The sequence below is a fragment of the Pygocentrus nattereri genome, chromosome 13, assembly GCF_015220715.1.
Source record: "Pygocentrus nattereri isolate fPygNat1 chromosome 13, fPygNat1.pri, whole genome shotgun sequence".
Classification (NCBI taxonomy): domain Eukaryota; kingdom Metazoa; phylum Chordata; class Actinopteri; order Characiformes; family Serrasalmidae; genus Pygocentrus; species Pygocentrus nattereri.
The window spans coordinates 19,928,531-19,943,388 of record NC_051223.1 but is presented as its reverse complement, the minus strand read 5'-3'; the positions used below and the strand labels follow the sequence as shown (position 1 = coordinate 19,943,388).

Here is a 14,858-nt window from a genome sequence, read left to right as displayed (position 1 = left end):
AGAAAAAACTTTGACAGAACTCCTCACAACAAACTTGTAGAGGGAGTGTTGCTTGCTGTGAATTTGTCAGAAATATAAGGCTAAGAGAGATAAAAAGGTGTTATTAAGGAACGTGTAATTAAAATACATTATATCCTGATCATCTGGTGGGTGACACTTTTTATTTCATTCCTGATGCTGAAAGTTAACCTATGTGGAAGACCTCACTTGTAGCTCATTGGCAAAACTATTAATAGACAGATTTATGCTGGCTCTAAGGTAAGCTATACATCTGGGTTACTGTATATGCTAAAGCATTTTGATCAAATGAAAAGGCAAATAATGTCCCAGAGCAGTGTTAAGGTCAGTTCATTAATCATTTAGTGAACAGCTTCGCTTGATTTAGCTGCTGACAGCTTAATAAATCAGTCCGATTAAACAGGACAGTACAGTGCTTGCATTTGTGATCCAAAACATTCTAAATATTAAAGTACCTCCACAAGTGCTTCAGCTAGCTCTAGAGAAAGCTTTAGCATTTGCTTTTTCTTTAGCTTATCTTAAGGTGTAGCTTGCTTAGCTTAAACCTTCTCTTCATTAAACTTAAACTGCTGCTTTACTACCCAGTAGCTTAAATAGTTCCCTGGCTTGATTAACGTAAATGTGGCTTCCAGAATTGCTGTTTTCCCTCTAAATTGGTTTACATTCACATTTTTTTTCTATTCTCACACATTTACAGTACTGTAGGCACCTGAGCAAATTGGATTCAAAAAGCTGCTTATCTGGGCCGTAAGCATTATTTGCTTGGAAAAACATCAATTTTAGAATAAATGCACACAGCAAGTGGTTTTATCTATGTCAGCCATTTCCAAAACTCCTCATGGAAGCCCAGTATTATTCATAGTTGTCATCTGGTACCTGGTTTATCGATACTTTATGATGTTAAATCAAGTGTGCTGGTGGGGGAATTGAACAAATCCATATAATGGCCAGGAGCATTGAGAAGAAATCTGGAACCAAACTTTGTTCTTCAAACTAGCTAAAGATAAAGATAAAGTACTTTTTTTAAAAATAAGAATACTGTTACATTTTACTGCATTCATATTAATTTGTATTTATCCTAATAACATGGTATATGGTGTTTTTACAAGAATAAACATACTCATTGCCAAGATAACTGGATTTAAACAATGTGCTTGCACCGTATGTATGTCTGCACTGAACATGCAATGCTGGTTTATCTTTTATTAATAAAATGTTTTAAGAGGTACTCCTTTACCTCTAAAGTTTCCTTTGTGCTACTAAGCTTTTTAGAATGTTACATATGCCAAGTAGCTTCAGGTGACAGTTGAATGCTTATAGCAACAGCAACTAAATGAGGCAGGACCTGACAAAATGTAGCAAATGGTCAGTTAGCACGGTCAGCACACGTTGTATCTCTGCCTCTGTGCTGCTGTAGCTATAAGGTCAGGTATAGCATGGCACCATCCTGCTCTTTGCGTGAAATTCAGTGAGCAGCATACATTGCATGGCTAAAACTGCAAACTGAAGTCACAAAAGCTCCTTCCTAAATTGTTAAATGTGTGTCGCTTCAGAGACAGCCGAGGAACACAGTGCACCACACATCTTTTATTCACATAATCAACACATGCATTCAGCCCCTTTCCAAAGTTGGCATGTTAAGGACATTTTAACATCCTAATAAGATTCAGAACATTTTCATGCTAAATAGCTGTCTACAGAGGTCAATGATAAGCAAACTTTGCAAGGTAATTTACATAAATGTCCTGCTCTTTTTGCAAAATGTCTCCTTTTGGTGTCACAGATCATAGGCAGCTATCTAATGCAGTGGCGCAGTTTTCCCTGTACTTGCTCACATCTGTCTAATTAGTGTTTAGAATGCTCTTGTGTAGGTAGTGGGGTAGAGAACATTTAAAGATCACCGGCAAAAGCAGGACTGCAGTACCAAATTGCTTGGGGAAATGCCATCCCTGTTTGACCCATCACAAGTACTTTTTCTGCTTCTCAATGTTGGTCCAGGACAGTACAAACATCATGAACATTTCAATACAAGCTGAAACCAAGCCTCGGAGCTTAGTTTTCATGTGTTCATATGGAAATATAAAACCTGTTTCTTTTTTTTTTTTTTCTTCATTTTTATTTATTTATTTACTTATTTATTTATAAAATATGAATTGTGGTTCTCTGCTGGATCCTAGCTCTGACTTCACTACATTCCAAGCAAATGTGTGTAGATTCCCTTCCTCACTCCAGATTTTCAGCCCTACTCTTCGTTGTCTGACACCATTACATTCCTTTCTTCCCCCACAGGACGAGTGTCTTTCTTTTCCTCGGGATCTGAGAATCTCCACCGTGTCGAGAAGGTTGTCTGGGGCACGCGTTACGCCATCACTGTGTCCTTCACATGTGACCCTGATCATGCGATAGCAGACCCCACTCTGCCGTAGGGTCCCTCTTCAGCTAAGGACCCCGGTGCCTTGTTGGAGCCCTGGGACAGAAATGCAAAGTGAGACGACATTTGGAAGAGCGCTGTACGTTTTCTAATTGCATTCTCAAGACATGCCATTTTGTTCTCTGTGGAACAACTTGCTGGCAATCTTTTTTATTTATTTCTTGAATTGGAACCGCAATGATGATGCAAATAATAATCAGTCTTGTAATTAACTTTTGAAAAGAGTTTTTGCACGTTCAGATGTTTGCCTCTTGTGGATCTTCGCTCTCTTTTGATGAGGAACAGCTCCTGTGTGTCTGCCTTTTGCTTGGACTGATTTTTTTTTTTTTTTGGGTAAATGGCTGTTTTCTTGAGCCTGGCTGTGCTTCTTTCCTTTCTGGGCTGATTTTGTTACAGTTGGATCACACACAACAGTTTGGACCAGACAAACGTCACAAGTAATTCTCAACAGGTGGTAAGAAAAAAAATGACTCACGAAGAGCAAAGCACTCTGATATCCTACTGATGCAGCTTTTCAAAAGCATATAATGAAGCGTATCCTTGAATACCTTTACTGAACTACACGGTATGTTATTATTAAAGTAAAACACAGAACAGCAGTGTGTAGTTTTCTTTTGAGATGTAAAAACTCATGACTCTTGCGTTTAAGTCTGTCACAAATTTGCCCAAAAATGAGACACACAATCAACCAAAAGAACATTTAAGCATAAATAAATATATATATATATATATATATATATATATATATATATATGTGTATATATTACAAAAATCAGTTCTTCTTTCCTATCAGCATGTTTAATTTATGTTTGTAAAATCTGTGTTTGGTTTGATAGGGATTTAGGCCAGTCTTGGGAGTATTCTCCATTGAAAAGAAAGGCCTAATCCTTGTCCAGGAAACTAACCACTGGTGCAATACAGTTGAATTAGATGGCATAATTGTTAGAAAGCAGCATATATTACCCATTTACACAATGTGTGTTGTCTCATTTTTGCATTGTATTATGTGTCATGATGAATTATTCCATACCATTGTAATTCTTATTGGTAAGGAAATTAGCTGTATTATTATCTCTGTATCCCTACCACTATACTCAGTTAGGTTATACTGTATCTCTTGCCATTATCTGCACTGTTACATTAAGCCTTTGTACATGAAAGTGCAGTAAATGAAGTGCTATCAACACACATTTTTAAACTTTACAATACTTTGTTTTGTTAAAAGTTAATTTATACAGGTTTTGATGTGTGCAATTGCTTTTCTGAGTTATTGTTGGTTAGCGGTTATTGCCAAGCAGCTGATTTTTTTTGTCATCTACATTTGGTCTGGCTCAACAGCAAGGATACAGAATAGAGGGGCTTCACATCGGTCATACTGCATGGCCTTGTTGCCAGAGGTTTCATCTCGTACACTAGGAATTTTGCAATTTTTATTTTCTAAAGCTGTCTACTAAACAAATGTATCTCATGCAGTGTCTCACAGCCATATTCCCTATTCTTCATAGAGAGACGACAAGGGCTAAATAAGCTGTTCTGCTCTAAAATATTATTAAAGCAAAATATTCTGATTGAGCCTTCTGCTGCCATGCCACGCAGAAATAAATGAATCAGTTTGCCTTTCCTCTGAAAGTATGCACGATGATCTTAAATTAATTCTGCCAATTCAAATAATGACTGAATAATCGTTGTAATAAATGTCATTTAATGATTAAGGTGCTGCAGATTTAATCGTGTAGTTCTGCCTAATCAGTTTCAGTGCTTACAGTGGTTTATCATGTTGAGCAGTTCTGAGACGGTCAAGCAGATCACTGCATCAAAAAGGCATTACATCTATTTACACCATTAAAAATAAAGGAGCCAAAATGTCTTACAGGCTAGCTGTATGTCTGTATGTACCTGAGCACTCAACGAATAAACTTCACTTCTCAAGACAACAGACTGGCTCCCTGGATCACACGAGGGTTTGAATTTCTTCAGGTTGTTGGAGCAATTCTGTCAAAGAATTTCAGAACTTCAGTGGATGAGGTTCTTTAAAGAGCCATTTTTATATACGAGATGTGTGGATCGCTTCCTTGACATTGTGTGGAGATTTCTTGAAACTCTTAAATGTTCTTCACACCCACACATCTCATTTACAGAAATGGCTCTTTGAAAAGTCCCATCCAGTGAAAGGTTCTTCATGGAACCTGATTGCTCCAAAGAACCCATGTTCTAGGAGAGATGTTCACTCTATACAGAGACCACTTTTTCTGGATGATACAAGCTAGCTGAGGGAGTTTTTGAGGTAACCTGAAATTTCTGTTTGCTTTCTGTGCTGGTCACGAACTACAGCAGAGTGGTATCAGCTTGTTGGGTCTACACAAAAGAGAGTTTACTTTGAGATACACTTCAACTACAGAGATTTTTGAAGTCAGCTGTCAATGGAAACTATTCCCTGAATAATTTATAGCAGGTGATTCAAAGGTTTCTCTCAGATTTATCCCAGTATATCTGTCAGTAACTGTCATAAAGATCAGCTGTTTGTTTCGTCTCCCTCACTGCTGAATAAACAGGAATGGACATTTATTAAATTATTTGCTGTCTCATTTTTACTTTTATTGTTCAGTATTTGAAGTGTTGTGTTTTTTTAGTAGCTTTGGATGCTTTTTGGGCACCAAACTGGTTGCCAAATAGGGAAGCTCACAGTACCAGTACATAAATGATTGTAAATTGTAGTCCTTGGGCTGCCTGAAGTCTCAGAAATCAGAATACATCTAGTGATGTATGAGTCAGACTACAGACCATGTGCAGCTGACTGTGTTCTCCGGAATATTTGATTTTGTGTCAAGTTAGCCTAGTGGTCTAAGGAGTGGTCTCAGACTGCCGGTGTTTATCATACTTTGCGGACGTTTCTTACACATGGCTGAACAAGTAAACTCGTCATGTTTGTGGTTACTTTGCTGACGACTGTGAATGGAAACTACTTTGTACCATGCCATTTTCATGATAGCACGCAGGACGTTTGTGGCTTTTTTGGCGGCATGCATTGATTTACAAACAGAATTTGGATGGAGTTACATGATGTTCTGTTCCTACTGTGTTACAACAGCAGGAGTCTAATTAGGAAGGTCTGTAATATTACTTAATGAATTATACATTGATTCAATTTATTGCAGAAGATGACTATGAATAAGTATGTGGTGATTGCTAAATTGATCATTTAAATTTGATAATAAGTCATTCAGCAATGGAAACTAAATCTAGGCACGGGAGCTCTTCTAGCCTGTCTAAATTCTGTGTGAATGACTGTGTTTCTTCTGTGGGATCACACATTATGGTATGGTAATTCATTTCCACTGTAAGCTGTCTATTAATCTCTGGGTTGATGAGCTCAGGTTTCACTTGCTGCCTTCATGTATTGGGTCAGGGTGATTGCATGTATTCCTTAGCGAATCAGATCACGATACGAAGCGCAATCCCATATAGGATGCTCACAGACGACTATGGATTAAAGGGTAACCCTTTATGTTGCCAAAAATCTTAGACGTGAGGGAAGCGTTAAAAAGGTGATAATTAATGAATATGCAAACCCATCTGTTCACAGCACTGACGGAGCCTAGAGTGCAGTGCCCCATTGGACCATATGAAAGAAGGCCTTTTACTGATGTTACAGACAAACTGAATATAATTTGAAGTGAGGAGAGAATCAATAACAGGGAAGTCTTATAAAGCAGTTAGACTTTAGTGCTTCCTGTGGGACGGTAATCCTTTTAACTCCATCCATCTTACATCAGTCTTAATCTTATAACACTCTTGATGTACTTGGGGGAAAAAATGACAAAAATAGAATCAAAGATGTTTAGGACTCATGTGATTGCTGGTTCAATTGCACTGTGATGATATATGGGTATAGATGTAGGCTAGATGATCAAATAAATCTGATTTCTTAGATTCTGATGCAATAATTAATAGATTTGCAATGTGGAGAGAGAAAAGAGTGTCAGTACTGCCAGACTTTAACCATTTTCCATTATAGTTCTTGTTCCCAAAGAAGCAAATACATATTTTCAGAGATACTTAGAGTAGCATTATATGAGAATTGGTATGTTTTGCTCTTGGGCTACCCATACAGTTGCAGAGTGTATTTCACTTTTAAACTGTTGTCGTAAATACAAATTTTGAGCCCCTTCATGTATACATATGTTGACGAGCTGAAGGGTACAGGATCCTGTGCACGCAGGCATATGGACGCTACAGATTATACTCACGATTTTTATTTTACTATGTGTAAATAACTGAAATCATGACTGTAATCTGTAGCGTCCATATGCCTTTGTGGTGTTTATTTTATTACAGGAGGCTCTCTCTTTTTTCCTTCTTTGCTTTCTGTGACAAAGTCTTCTTTGGCCTTTCGACAGCCTCTGCCATGATGTCCATGCTAGGAATACTGAGCTAGCTTCCTATAGCAGGCTGAAAACCCATAGTTGTTGATGTGTGATGTGGTGCTGTAAAGCGTTACTCAGTTGTTACAAGAGGTTTTGTACCCACTCCTCCAAAGTTGCATAGTGCTAGCGTTCTGGGCCCAGACTGGCAATGACAGAGATGCCATTCTCACTATCATGTCACCATCAGGATGATTTTGAAGCTGTTATTTTAAGCTTAAATTGTTATACAATGTTTTAAACAAATGTTTTTGCCATCAAATTTACACAATTTTCAATTTTATTTCAATATTGTTGATCAGCCAAGACCTATTTGGTAACCAAATGAATTTTTCTTTTTTATAAATAACTTAATTTTGAATTTTCTAACTGAAGATATATGTTTAAAAACATATTTAGAAACAACAGAAATTGCTAATTTAATCCAGCAACCATATGCCTGTCTGGCATGTATGCACGCAAAGGAGAGTTGGATGTTGAGAACGGGTTAAGAGTTTTTACAGCAAAGTTTTAGGTGACTGTTAACTTCTAGTGTTTGTTAGCAATGTTAGCCTCGTAGTCTCAGTGATCTAAACTAAACTAAAGAAATGAACCAAATTTTATACTCAAAACCACTTTTTTTTAAAGAGTATGGTGGAAAGACGAGATTCACACAGAACTCCTTGTACAGTGATTAAAGACTGTTCTCGTAGCAGTAGTGATGTGTATGTACGCAGTAAAAAGTAAGTAACACAAACTCCCTACTGACCATAAGCTACAGTGATGTTTGCACTGAGGTCATTGAGGAGCCATTTCATAAAACCGCCTGTTTGTTAAACCCATGATAAGAATAAGAATAAGAATAAGAGGATATTGATGATTTCAGAGGCAATCCAAGAGGCTGATACTGTACATATGAAATAAATGGTGCAGCTTATTACTGGCACTCTCTTTTACGGCTTATGTAATGTATTTTTGTACGTGACCTTGGTTAATAAGCATGTGTTTCCCCCCACATTGCCATTAGGTAAAGCGATACTCTCAATTTGCACATCTGACTCAAATCTTCCACTTTTGAGCTAATCCCATTTTAATAAATTGTACTTAAACTGCCTGCCAGTGAGGTGCAGAGCAGAGGGAGGTAAAAATCTGTATCACTGCTTTAAACCTGGACTTGGTTTTCAGCTCACTTTGAATTTGATGGCTGCATGAAGACATCAAGACCCAGCAGTGAGCCTTGTGCTCTTTTACCATCTTCAGAGAGATACTGTAAAATTCTTTTTTTGTCTCTCCTGCCACTGTCAGATAGGAGCATATACAGTACAGTGTGAACAGTTTTTTTTTCTTCTATACTGCTGAGAGCTTAGAGTCTACTGATTCAGGACTGAAGCCTTCAAGGCTATGACTTTTTCACAGCATCTTGACTCTGTCCAGATGACTTATGGAACACAATGTATCAGTGTTTTGTTCAAATAATATTGTTAGGCCTCTATTATACTGTACATTATGTTTGTCTACTTGGTATCCAATGTTTCTTACCTCACATACAGTATAGGCTGGACAATCTATCGGCCGTTTATCAGTATTGCAAAATTGGCCTTCACAAAACTGATATTTGCATATTGCAGACTTCTGCATTGAACCATGCACTGAGTGTTCGCACTGAGTGCTGTGAGCATCCTGACCAATCACAGATATTCATTGGGTGGGAGGATGAATCAAGACATTCACATCACCCGACACATAAATAATTTCAAAGTAAACATAACGCAGGCCAGTCTTTCAAGACAATAATGTGTTATTTGTATATTGAAAGATAGACTATAGTACTGTGCGAAATTCAGAGACCATCCTTCATTTATTCAACTTTCAGTCAAAATGGCCATTAAATACAAGTTATTCATTTTTCAGGAGGCATTTCTGAGGATATCAGATATAAAACAATCCACTTGCACAAGGAGGGGGAGAGTCAAAATAAAATTTGTGAAAAAAACAAGAAACTGGACTTCAAAAAATGATTAAAAAGATAAAGAGAAAATGGGACTCTTAACAAAAATGCAAAACCTGGTAGACCTAGAGAGACAGGAGAAAAAACACTAATGTTTCAGAAAAATGAATAGTTTCTACCTAATTTTCCTGTAAATAGTCTAGAGATTTAGCTTTAATTTTTATTATTTATAATGTTGATAAGGTTTATACTGTTTCCCATTTCTATTACTGAGTGCCTTACTCCTGTTACTCTGCTGCTGCTGTAATACTGTGAATTTCCCTGCTGTGGGACTAATAAAGGATTATCTTATCTTATCTTAATGGATGTTTTTAGTGAAAATTAAATGAAGAGTGGTCTCTGACTTTTGCACAGTATATGCTTCATTCTCGTTGCTGCAGCAAATGAGAGACCAAAACTCCCTATTAATACCACTGATGTCAGAGAAAATGTTGGATGAGCGAGTGTCTACAAACCTGTTTGTAACATAATTGCTATACGGTGTTTTGTCTGTATTGTGCAGCCCTAAAATTGTTAGTTGAGAATCGGTTAGAGCAAGCTCCAAGGTTTTGGTGCTAGACAATATGTGTATCCTATTTTACATGCATCTGGCAGCAGTGTGTATTTTCTGTTAAGGAGTGAAGGTGTGAAATGCCACCGTGACCAACTGCTGCAGCCATCTGTACCACCAGTTCTGTGGAATGCATTGATGTATGAGCACTGAAGTTCCAACACATGCATATGCAAAAGAGGGAGATGTGCGATAAGCAGCCAGCGACAAGTGTCACAGTTACGGAAGTGATCAGGAACATGATCACAGTCCAGCTGGGATGCTCTTGAGCAGGTTTTATTGAAGGATGAAACACATAACTTGAACTGAATCCATTTCTTTCATGGTCTAACTTTCCTGGCCTAGTCAAAGAAAACGGATTATTCTGATGGAAAGAAACAGCTGCCATTAATGGGAAGTAAATGGTTCGCATTAAAAGTTTCCACCATTTTCAGCCGAATAAGATGAGGAACTTGAGAGATCCTAGCTTTGAAAAACTGAAGAATTTCACAGTGAAATAGTGAAATGGTGTCAAACACCCTTAAACACACAGTGACACAGCTATACCAGTTTCTGTTTGTGTGGCAGGTGAACTGTCAAAGTGTAAATTTGTGAATTGTATGCTTCTCAAAGCATCGGTAGTATCTGAAACATCTCCTCTGCTCTATATATATGCAAAACAGTCAGGGCTGGGTTTCCCGAAAGCATCAGACTGAACACTCTCTCTACCAGTTATGATAATCTTAACACAAAGATTACTTTGGGAAACTGCTGTCCAGATCAGAGATATAGTGCTGTAGGACAAAATGACTAATGGTTTTCATTCATTTGTTTTGTCTTTCTCCCTTGTTCGTGGCTTTACTGTGGCTGTAGATGACGTGCCTTATGTTGCACTGGGTGCCACTTAACTGAAGAGAGCAAAAATGACTGCTTGACCTTAGCTGCCTTCTTTTCCGTTTCATTTCTGCTACCAGCAAATTAGTCTGTGAGTCTGTCTGGCCATCTGATTAAGGAGCTGACCTCTCTTATGTCACGCATGCACTGAACACATCTCAGTGTTGATGGATTGCACACACAGACTGCTGGAAATGATTACTTTTCAGTGCTATATATTTGGTTTTGAAGGTACAAGGAAAGGAGAACTTCCCGCGCTATAGCTGCCTTTACATGAATATTCTGATATGTATATTATTGGTGCATTTAATGTTTTGAGAAGAGACAGCTTGAAGGACAGACTTAAAGCATGTTTTAAGTTTTACAGTCATTTGGTCAGTGACTATATCTGTAGTGATCTCTAGAAACATGTTATTCTTTTTGTGCAGCTGGATAAAACGGCAGGCTTACAGCTCATTGGTAATATGGTCATGAGAATCAGTGTCCTTTTAAACTAGATTTTACACTTGTATATTTATTGTAGATACATTACAGACTTGGTATGTGATGGCTGTAGTGTATTATTAATATTATGAATTCAGTAAAGAAAAGAACCAAGTGTTTGTTTTTACTAATGAACGGAAAACAAGTTGACATTCGTCGGTCCAGTACAGTCCATGTTAAAGAGCATAGGTTCCTTTTGATTGATGGGAAAGTATGTTAACAATTAAATAATTAAATGATCTAATTCAGCAATTAAAGTGCATTGATTGAGTGCAGGCTGGATGTGGATAAACATGTGAGTTTTGAAATTGGAGAGCCAAACAGGTGAAACAGCTGCCATTAAATAGGGAGGAAATGGTTCACATTATGTTTATGTAAAGTAAGATTTCCTCAGACTCCGTAAGCCTGTCCAAAAAGCAGATAAGCCAAAGAACACATTGGACAGTTCTCACTTTGGACGCAAGTTATCTGGCTAAAGTGAGAAATCGTCCAGGTGGATATTGAACAATGCAGGATTTTCTCAGTCAGATAACGTGCGCCCAAACTCGAACCTGTCCATTAGCAAATAAGTCCCTAGCTTATTTGTATTGGACATTTCTTATTTTGGGCTTACATTATCCAGCTAACTGAACAGCCCTGCTTTGTGAAATACCTCCTATGGTGATATTTTATGATGCAGTATTTTCTTTTGGAATGAGCTGAAGTGGCATTAGTGATTCTAATCATCCAACATTGGTACCTGACCTCACTAATGTTAGCCATATAACTTAAGCCCAAGCTGAATGTCAGCCTGCCTGACAATAGAAGAGACCAAGAACATTTGATTTGGACTTGGATGAAAGTTATCTAGGTAACTGAAAAATTATCCAGCTAAGTAAGTGGAAGAACTCCGAAAGGAGATATTTAACAACACAGGATTTTCTCTTAGTAACACACTAAAATGTGTCCAATGGCAGGCAAGCTATTGGCCATTTCTAGCTGCTAAACTGAGAAATCTGCTTTGTGAGATCCGCTTTGTCTAATCTAGACCCTTTCCAACATACAGCACAGACTGATCATACACTCTTTTACCATCACTGTGCATGTGCACTTTAAATCCTTTAACTACTTGATTCTGCTATGACACCTTGATCTGTCTATACAGGTTGCAGTTGCAGTGTTTGCACTATCATTCATTTGCTGCTTGGTGTCTATCCATGCATATATGTGTATGGCTGTATATACATATACATGATGCCCAATCACATATACTGTTTTGTCCTGTGTACTTATAATTCTGCATATGTATTGCCTGGTGTCTTTATTGTATATTCTGCACTGTCGTGTCTCTGCACTCTGTGTAGTCTGTGCAGTCTGTGTGTAATGTACTGCTGCTGCGCGTTGCACAATGTGGCGTGAAGAATGACATTTTGTGCCAATGTATACAAGTTATAATGAGGAATGATAATAAACAGCACTTGTATTGAGAAACATTTAATAATGCAGGATTTTGTCACTTAGCCAGACACATGCACAGACTCAAGCCTGTCTGATACCAGTAGAGGTCAGGAACATTCGGACGACCCTAACCTTAAGTCTGGCCTACTAAGTGATGAAATACAGCAGAGCACTTACCTTAGCGCGGCTTCACTTGTTCCTCTTCTTCTCTCCATCCTTGCCTCACTGCACTTTCAGCTGCGCCATCACCAGCGTCTCGGAGTTGAACTCGAACTGGTTGCTGGAGGACGCGGACTTCCCCCATGAGTACAAGCTCGGCGGGCGCTTCTTGAAGGACGACGTGTAGCGGTAGAAGCTCTTGTGGCGGTTTTTGAGGTACTCCCTGTAGTTCTTGGTCAGCAGCGTGTAGAGGAAAGGGTTGATGCAGCTGTTGCTGTACGTCAGACACGCCACGAGATAGTTGATGCAGGTGTGCGTGTGGGAGGCCAGCCTGAGGGGCTGGTGGTACAGCGGCAGGAGCTGCCAGATCCAGAAGGGCAGGAAGCATGCCCAGAACACCAGCACGATGGTGAAGATCATGATGAGAACCTTCTGCTTGGGCGAGCGCTTGTTGCCTTTGTTGGCGGCTGAGCTCCTCTGAGACTCCAGGTACGTCCTGGCCAGCCGGGTGTACAGGTAGCCAATGATGAACCCGGGCGCCATGATGCTCGTGCAGAAGAGGACGGTCAGGTAGATCTTGTATGCCTCGGGCGCCCAGGTTGGCGCGCACATCCGCTTCACCCCTCCGTCCGCGGACTTTCTGGTGGTCTGGTTGACCATGATGATCATGGGCAGGGTCAGGAGCAGGGACAGGAGCCACACGCCCCACGCCATGGCTTTCCGGTAGCTTTTGGAGCGCTTGACCGTGTCCAGAGGTTTGGTGACGGCCAGGTAGCGCTCCGTGCACATGACCGTGAGGGTGAAGATGCTCGCGTGCATGGTGAGGAGGTCCAGGCTGAGGAGGATGCGGCAGCCCACGTCCCCGAAGTACCAGTCTTTCAGGAAGTACGTGCACACCACGAAGGGGATGGTGGAGAGGTAGAGCAGGTCCGCCAGGGCCAGGTTCATGATGGAGATATACATGGACGTGGCGAAGCGGATGGAGTGGCACATCACCGCCAGCGTGTACACGTTGCCCGACACGCCGACCACGTAAACGAGCGAGAGCAGCGTGCCGAAGGTCGACGTGATGACCAGCTCGTCCACGGAGCTCGCGCTGGATGGAGCGCCACCGGACTTGCTCAGATTCATGGCGCTCCTGGCGAAGCGGCTGGCTGCAGGAGCTGGCCCCGTTACCTCCGTGACAGGGGAACTTTTTCTCCTTTCCTTTTTTCTGCGACGCGCGGTGGCTCGAGCGCTCTTTCTTCGCGGGCTCGAGATACGCGCGCACGCGTCACCGCCGCTGCCTGCGGCTCGTGACGTCACGGGGACGGCTGGCGGCGGTCACCAGTAGCGAAAAGTTGATTTGCACCTGGACAGAATAAACTAAACGAGCGTGTGGAGCAGCTTTGACTGGTGTTTACATCGCCGGCTGTCGTGTGCGTCGGTTCGGCTGCGCTGGAGTGAGTCCGAGAAAAAAACCCGATGCAGCGTGGACGGGGACGGTGCGTGCGCATGTCTCCAGAAACTTTCAGCATTAAAAAGCAGTGTTGCTTTTTTTTGTCGTTCTCACATTATGGTGAACAGAAGCTCGTCCGGCGGCGGCGCCTCTTTTACGCACGGACGCAGAGGCTCTAAATCAACGCCACAGCGGGATCTCCTATAAATAGACACACTTACCTGGACAGGTTCTACCTACACGGTTCCCTCTAAACCGCAAGATCATAGAGAACTGCCTTACTGCTGTTTTTCAGATTCTTTGCTTGAGTTTTTTCGCTTAACGTCGTTTTCCGCTCTCCATGCGTTGCTCACTGAAAGCGTGTCTGTGACAATCTTGATATCAGCTGTAATGTGTTCACATCGTTCACTTCAGTAATTAGTCAGTACTTGAACAAATTGTACGAATAAATGAGCTGTAACGATAGAAATTAAGTACTGTCCTTATTAAATATACATTCATTATGTATATTGCATCTGTATTGTGTGTGTGTGTGTGTGCGTGTGTGTGTGTGTGTACCCCCTCATGTACGTGCGTGCTCACGTGTGCGTTTGTATTCACTCTGATGTCTACGTGCCCGAGGGAAATTCAGTAAAGCGGTCTGGGCTTCATACTGTGTCATTGTAGTGCCGCCTCATAAGTACACAGTAATCCTGCCCGCATCTTGGTATGAATGGATTTCTATCAGCAACTGGTGATTTTACTGCTGACAAAGAGGAATATCACACTTAAAAAAGGTCGTTCTTCAGGGATTTTGTAGGAAAGAAAACAGTTCTATATAGAACCTTGAACACTCAAAGAACTCTTCGAATGCTTAAAGGGCTCTTTGCATCATGGAGGGGTCCTTCAGATGAATGGAGAATGTGATGAAGATGGTGTATATAGAACGTTTTTGAAGTGGGTTCTGTTTAGCACCAAAAAGGGATGTTCTATTGTTACAATGACAGGCTTGTATCAGTAGCAGAAGCCTTTTTGGTGCTATATAGAACTAAATGTGCCATATAGTTATAGTTTTATATTTC

General features: G+C 40.3%; 2 protein-coding genes across 3 annotated transcripts in view; one reads left to right on the top strand and one right to left on the bottom strand.

Annotated features, from left to right (window-relative positions):
- The window catches only part of uts2r2 (urotensin-2 receptor 2), a 35,843-nt gene extending 32,694 nt beyond the window's left edge, over window positions 1-3,149 (top strand). For both annotated transcript variants that reach the window (XM_017695868.2, XM_017695867.2), the window contains one exon: window positions 2,308-3,149. In XM_017695868.2, coding sequence (XP_017551357.1) covers window positions 2,308-2,444 — 137 coding nt within the window. In that variant the 3' untranslated portion in view covers window positions 2,445-3,149. The remainder of the gene's footprint in view (window positions 1-2,307) is intronic.
- On the bottom strand, window positions 2,351-13,856 carry LOC108426414 (urotensin-2 receptor). The gene is made up of 2 exons (XM_017695866.2): window positions 12,378-13,856; window positions 2,351-2,485 (listed from the first exon to the last, which is right to left on the bottom strand). Exon 1 carries the CDS (start codon window positions 13,488-13,490, stop codon window positions 12,423-12,425), a length of 1,068 nt encoding a protein of 355 aa, XP_017551355.1. The 5' UTR covers window positions 13,491-13,856; the 3' UTR covers window positions 2,351-2,485; window positions 12,378-12,422.
- Between the last annotated feature and the right edge of the window lie 1,002 nt (window positions 13,857-14,858).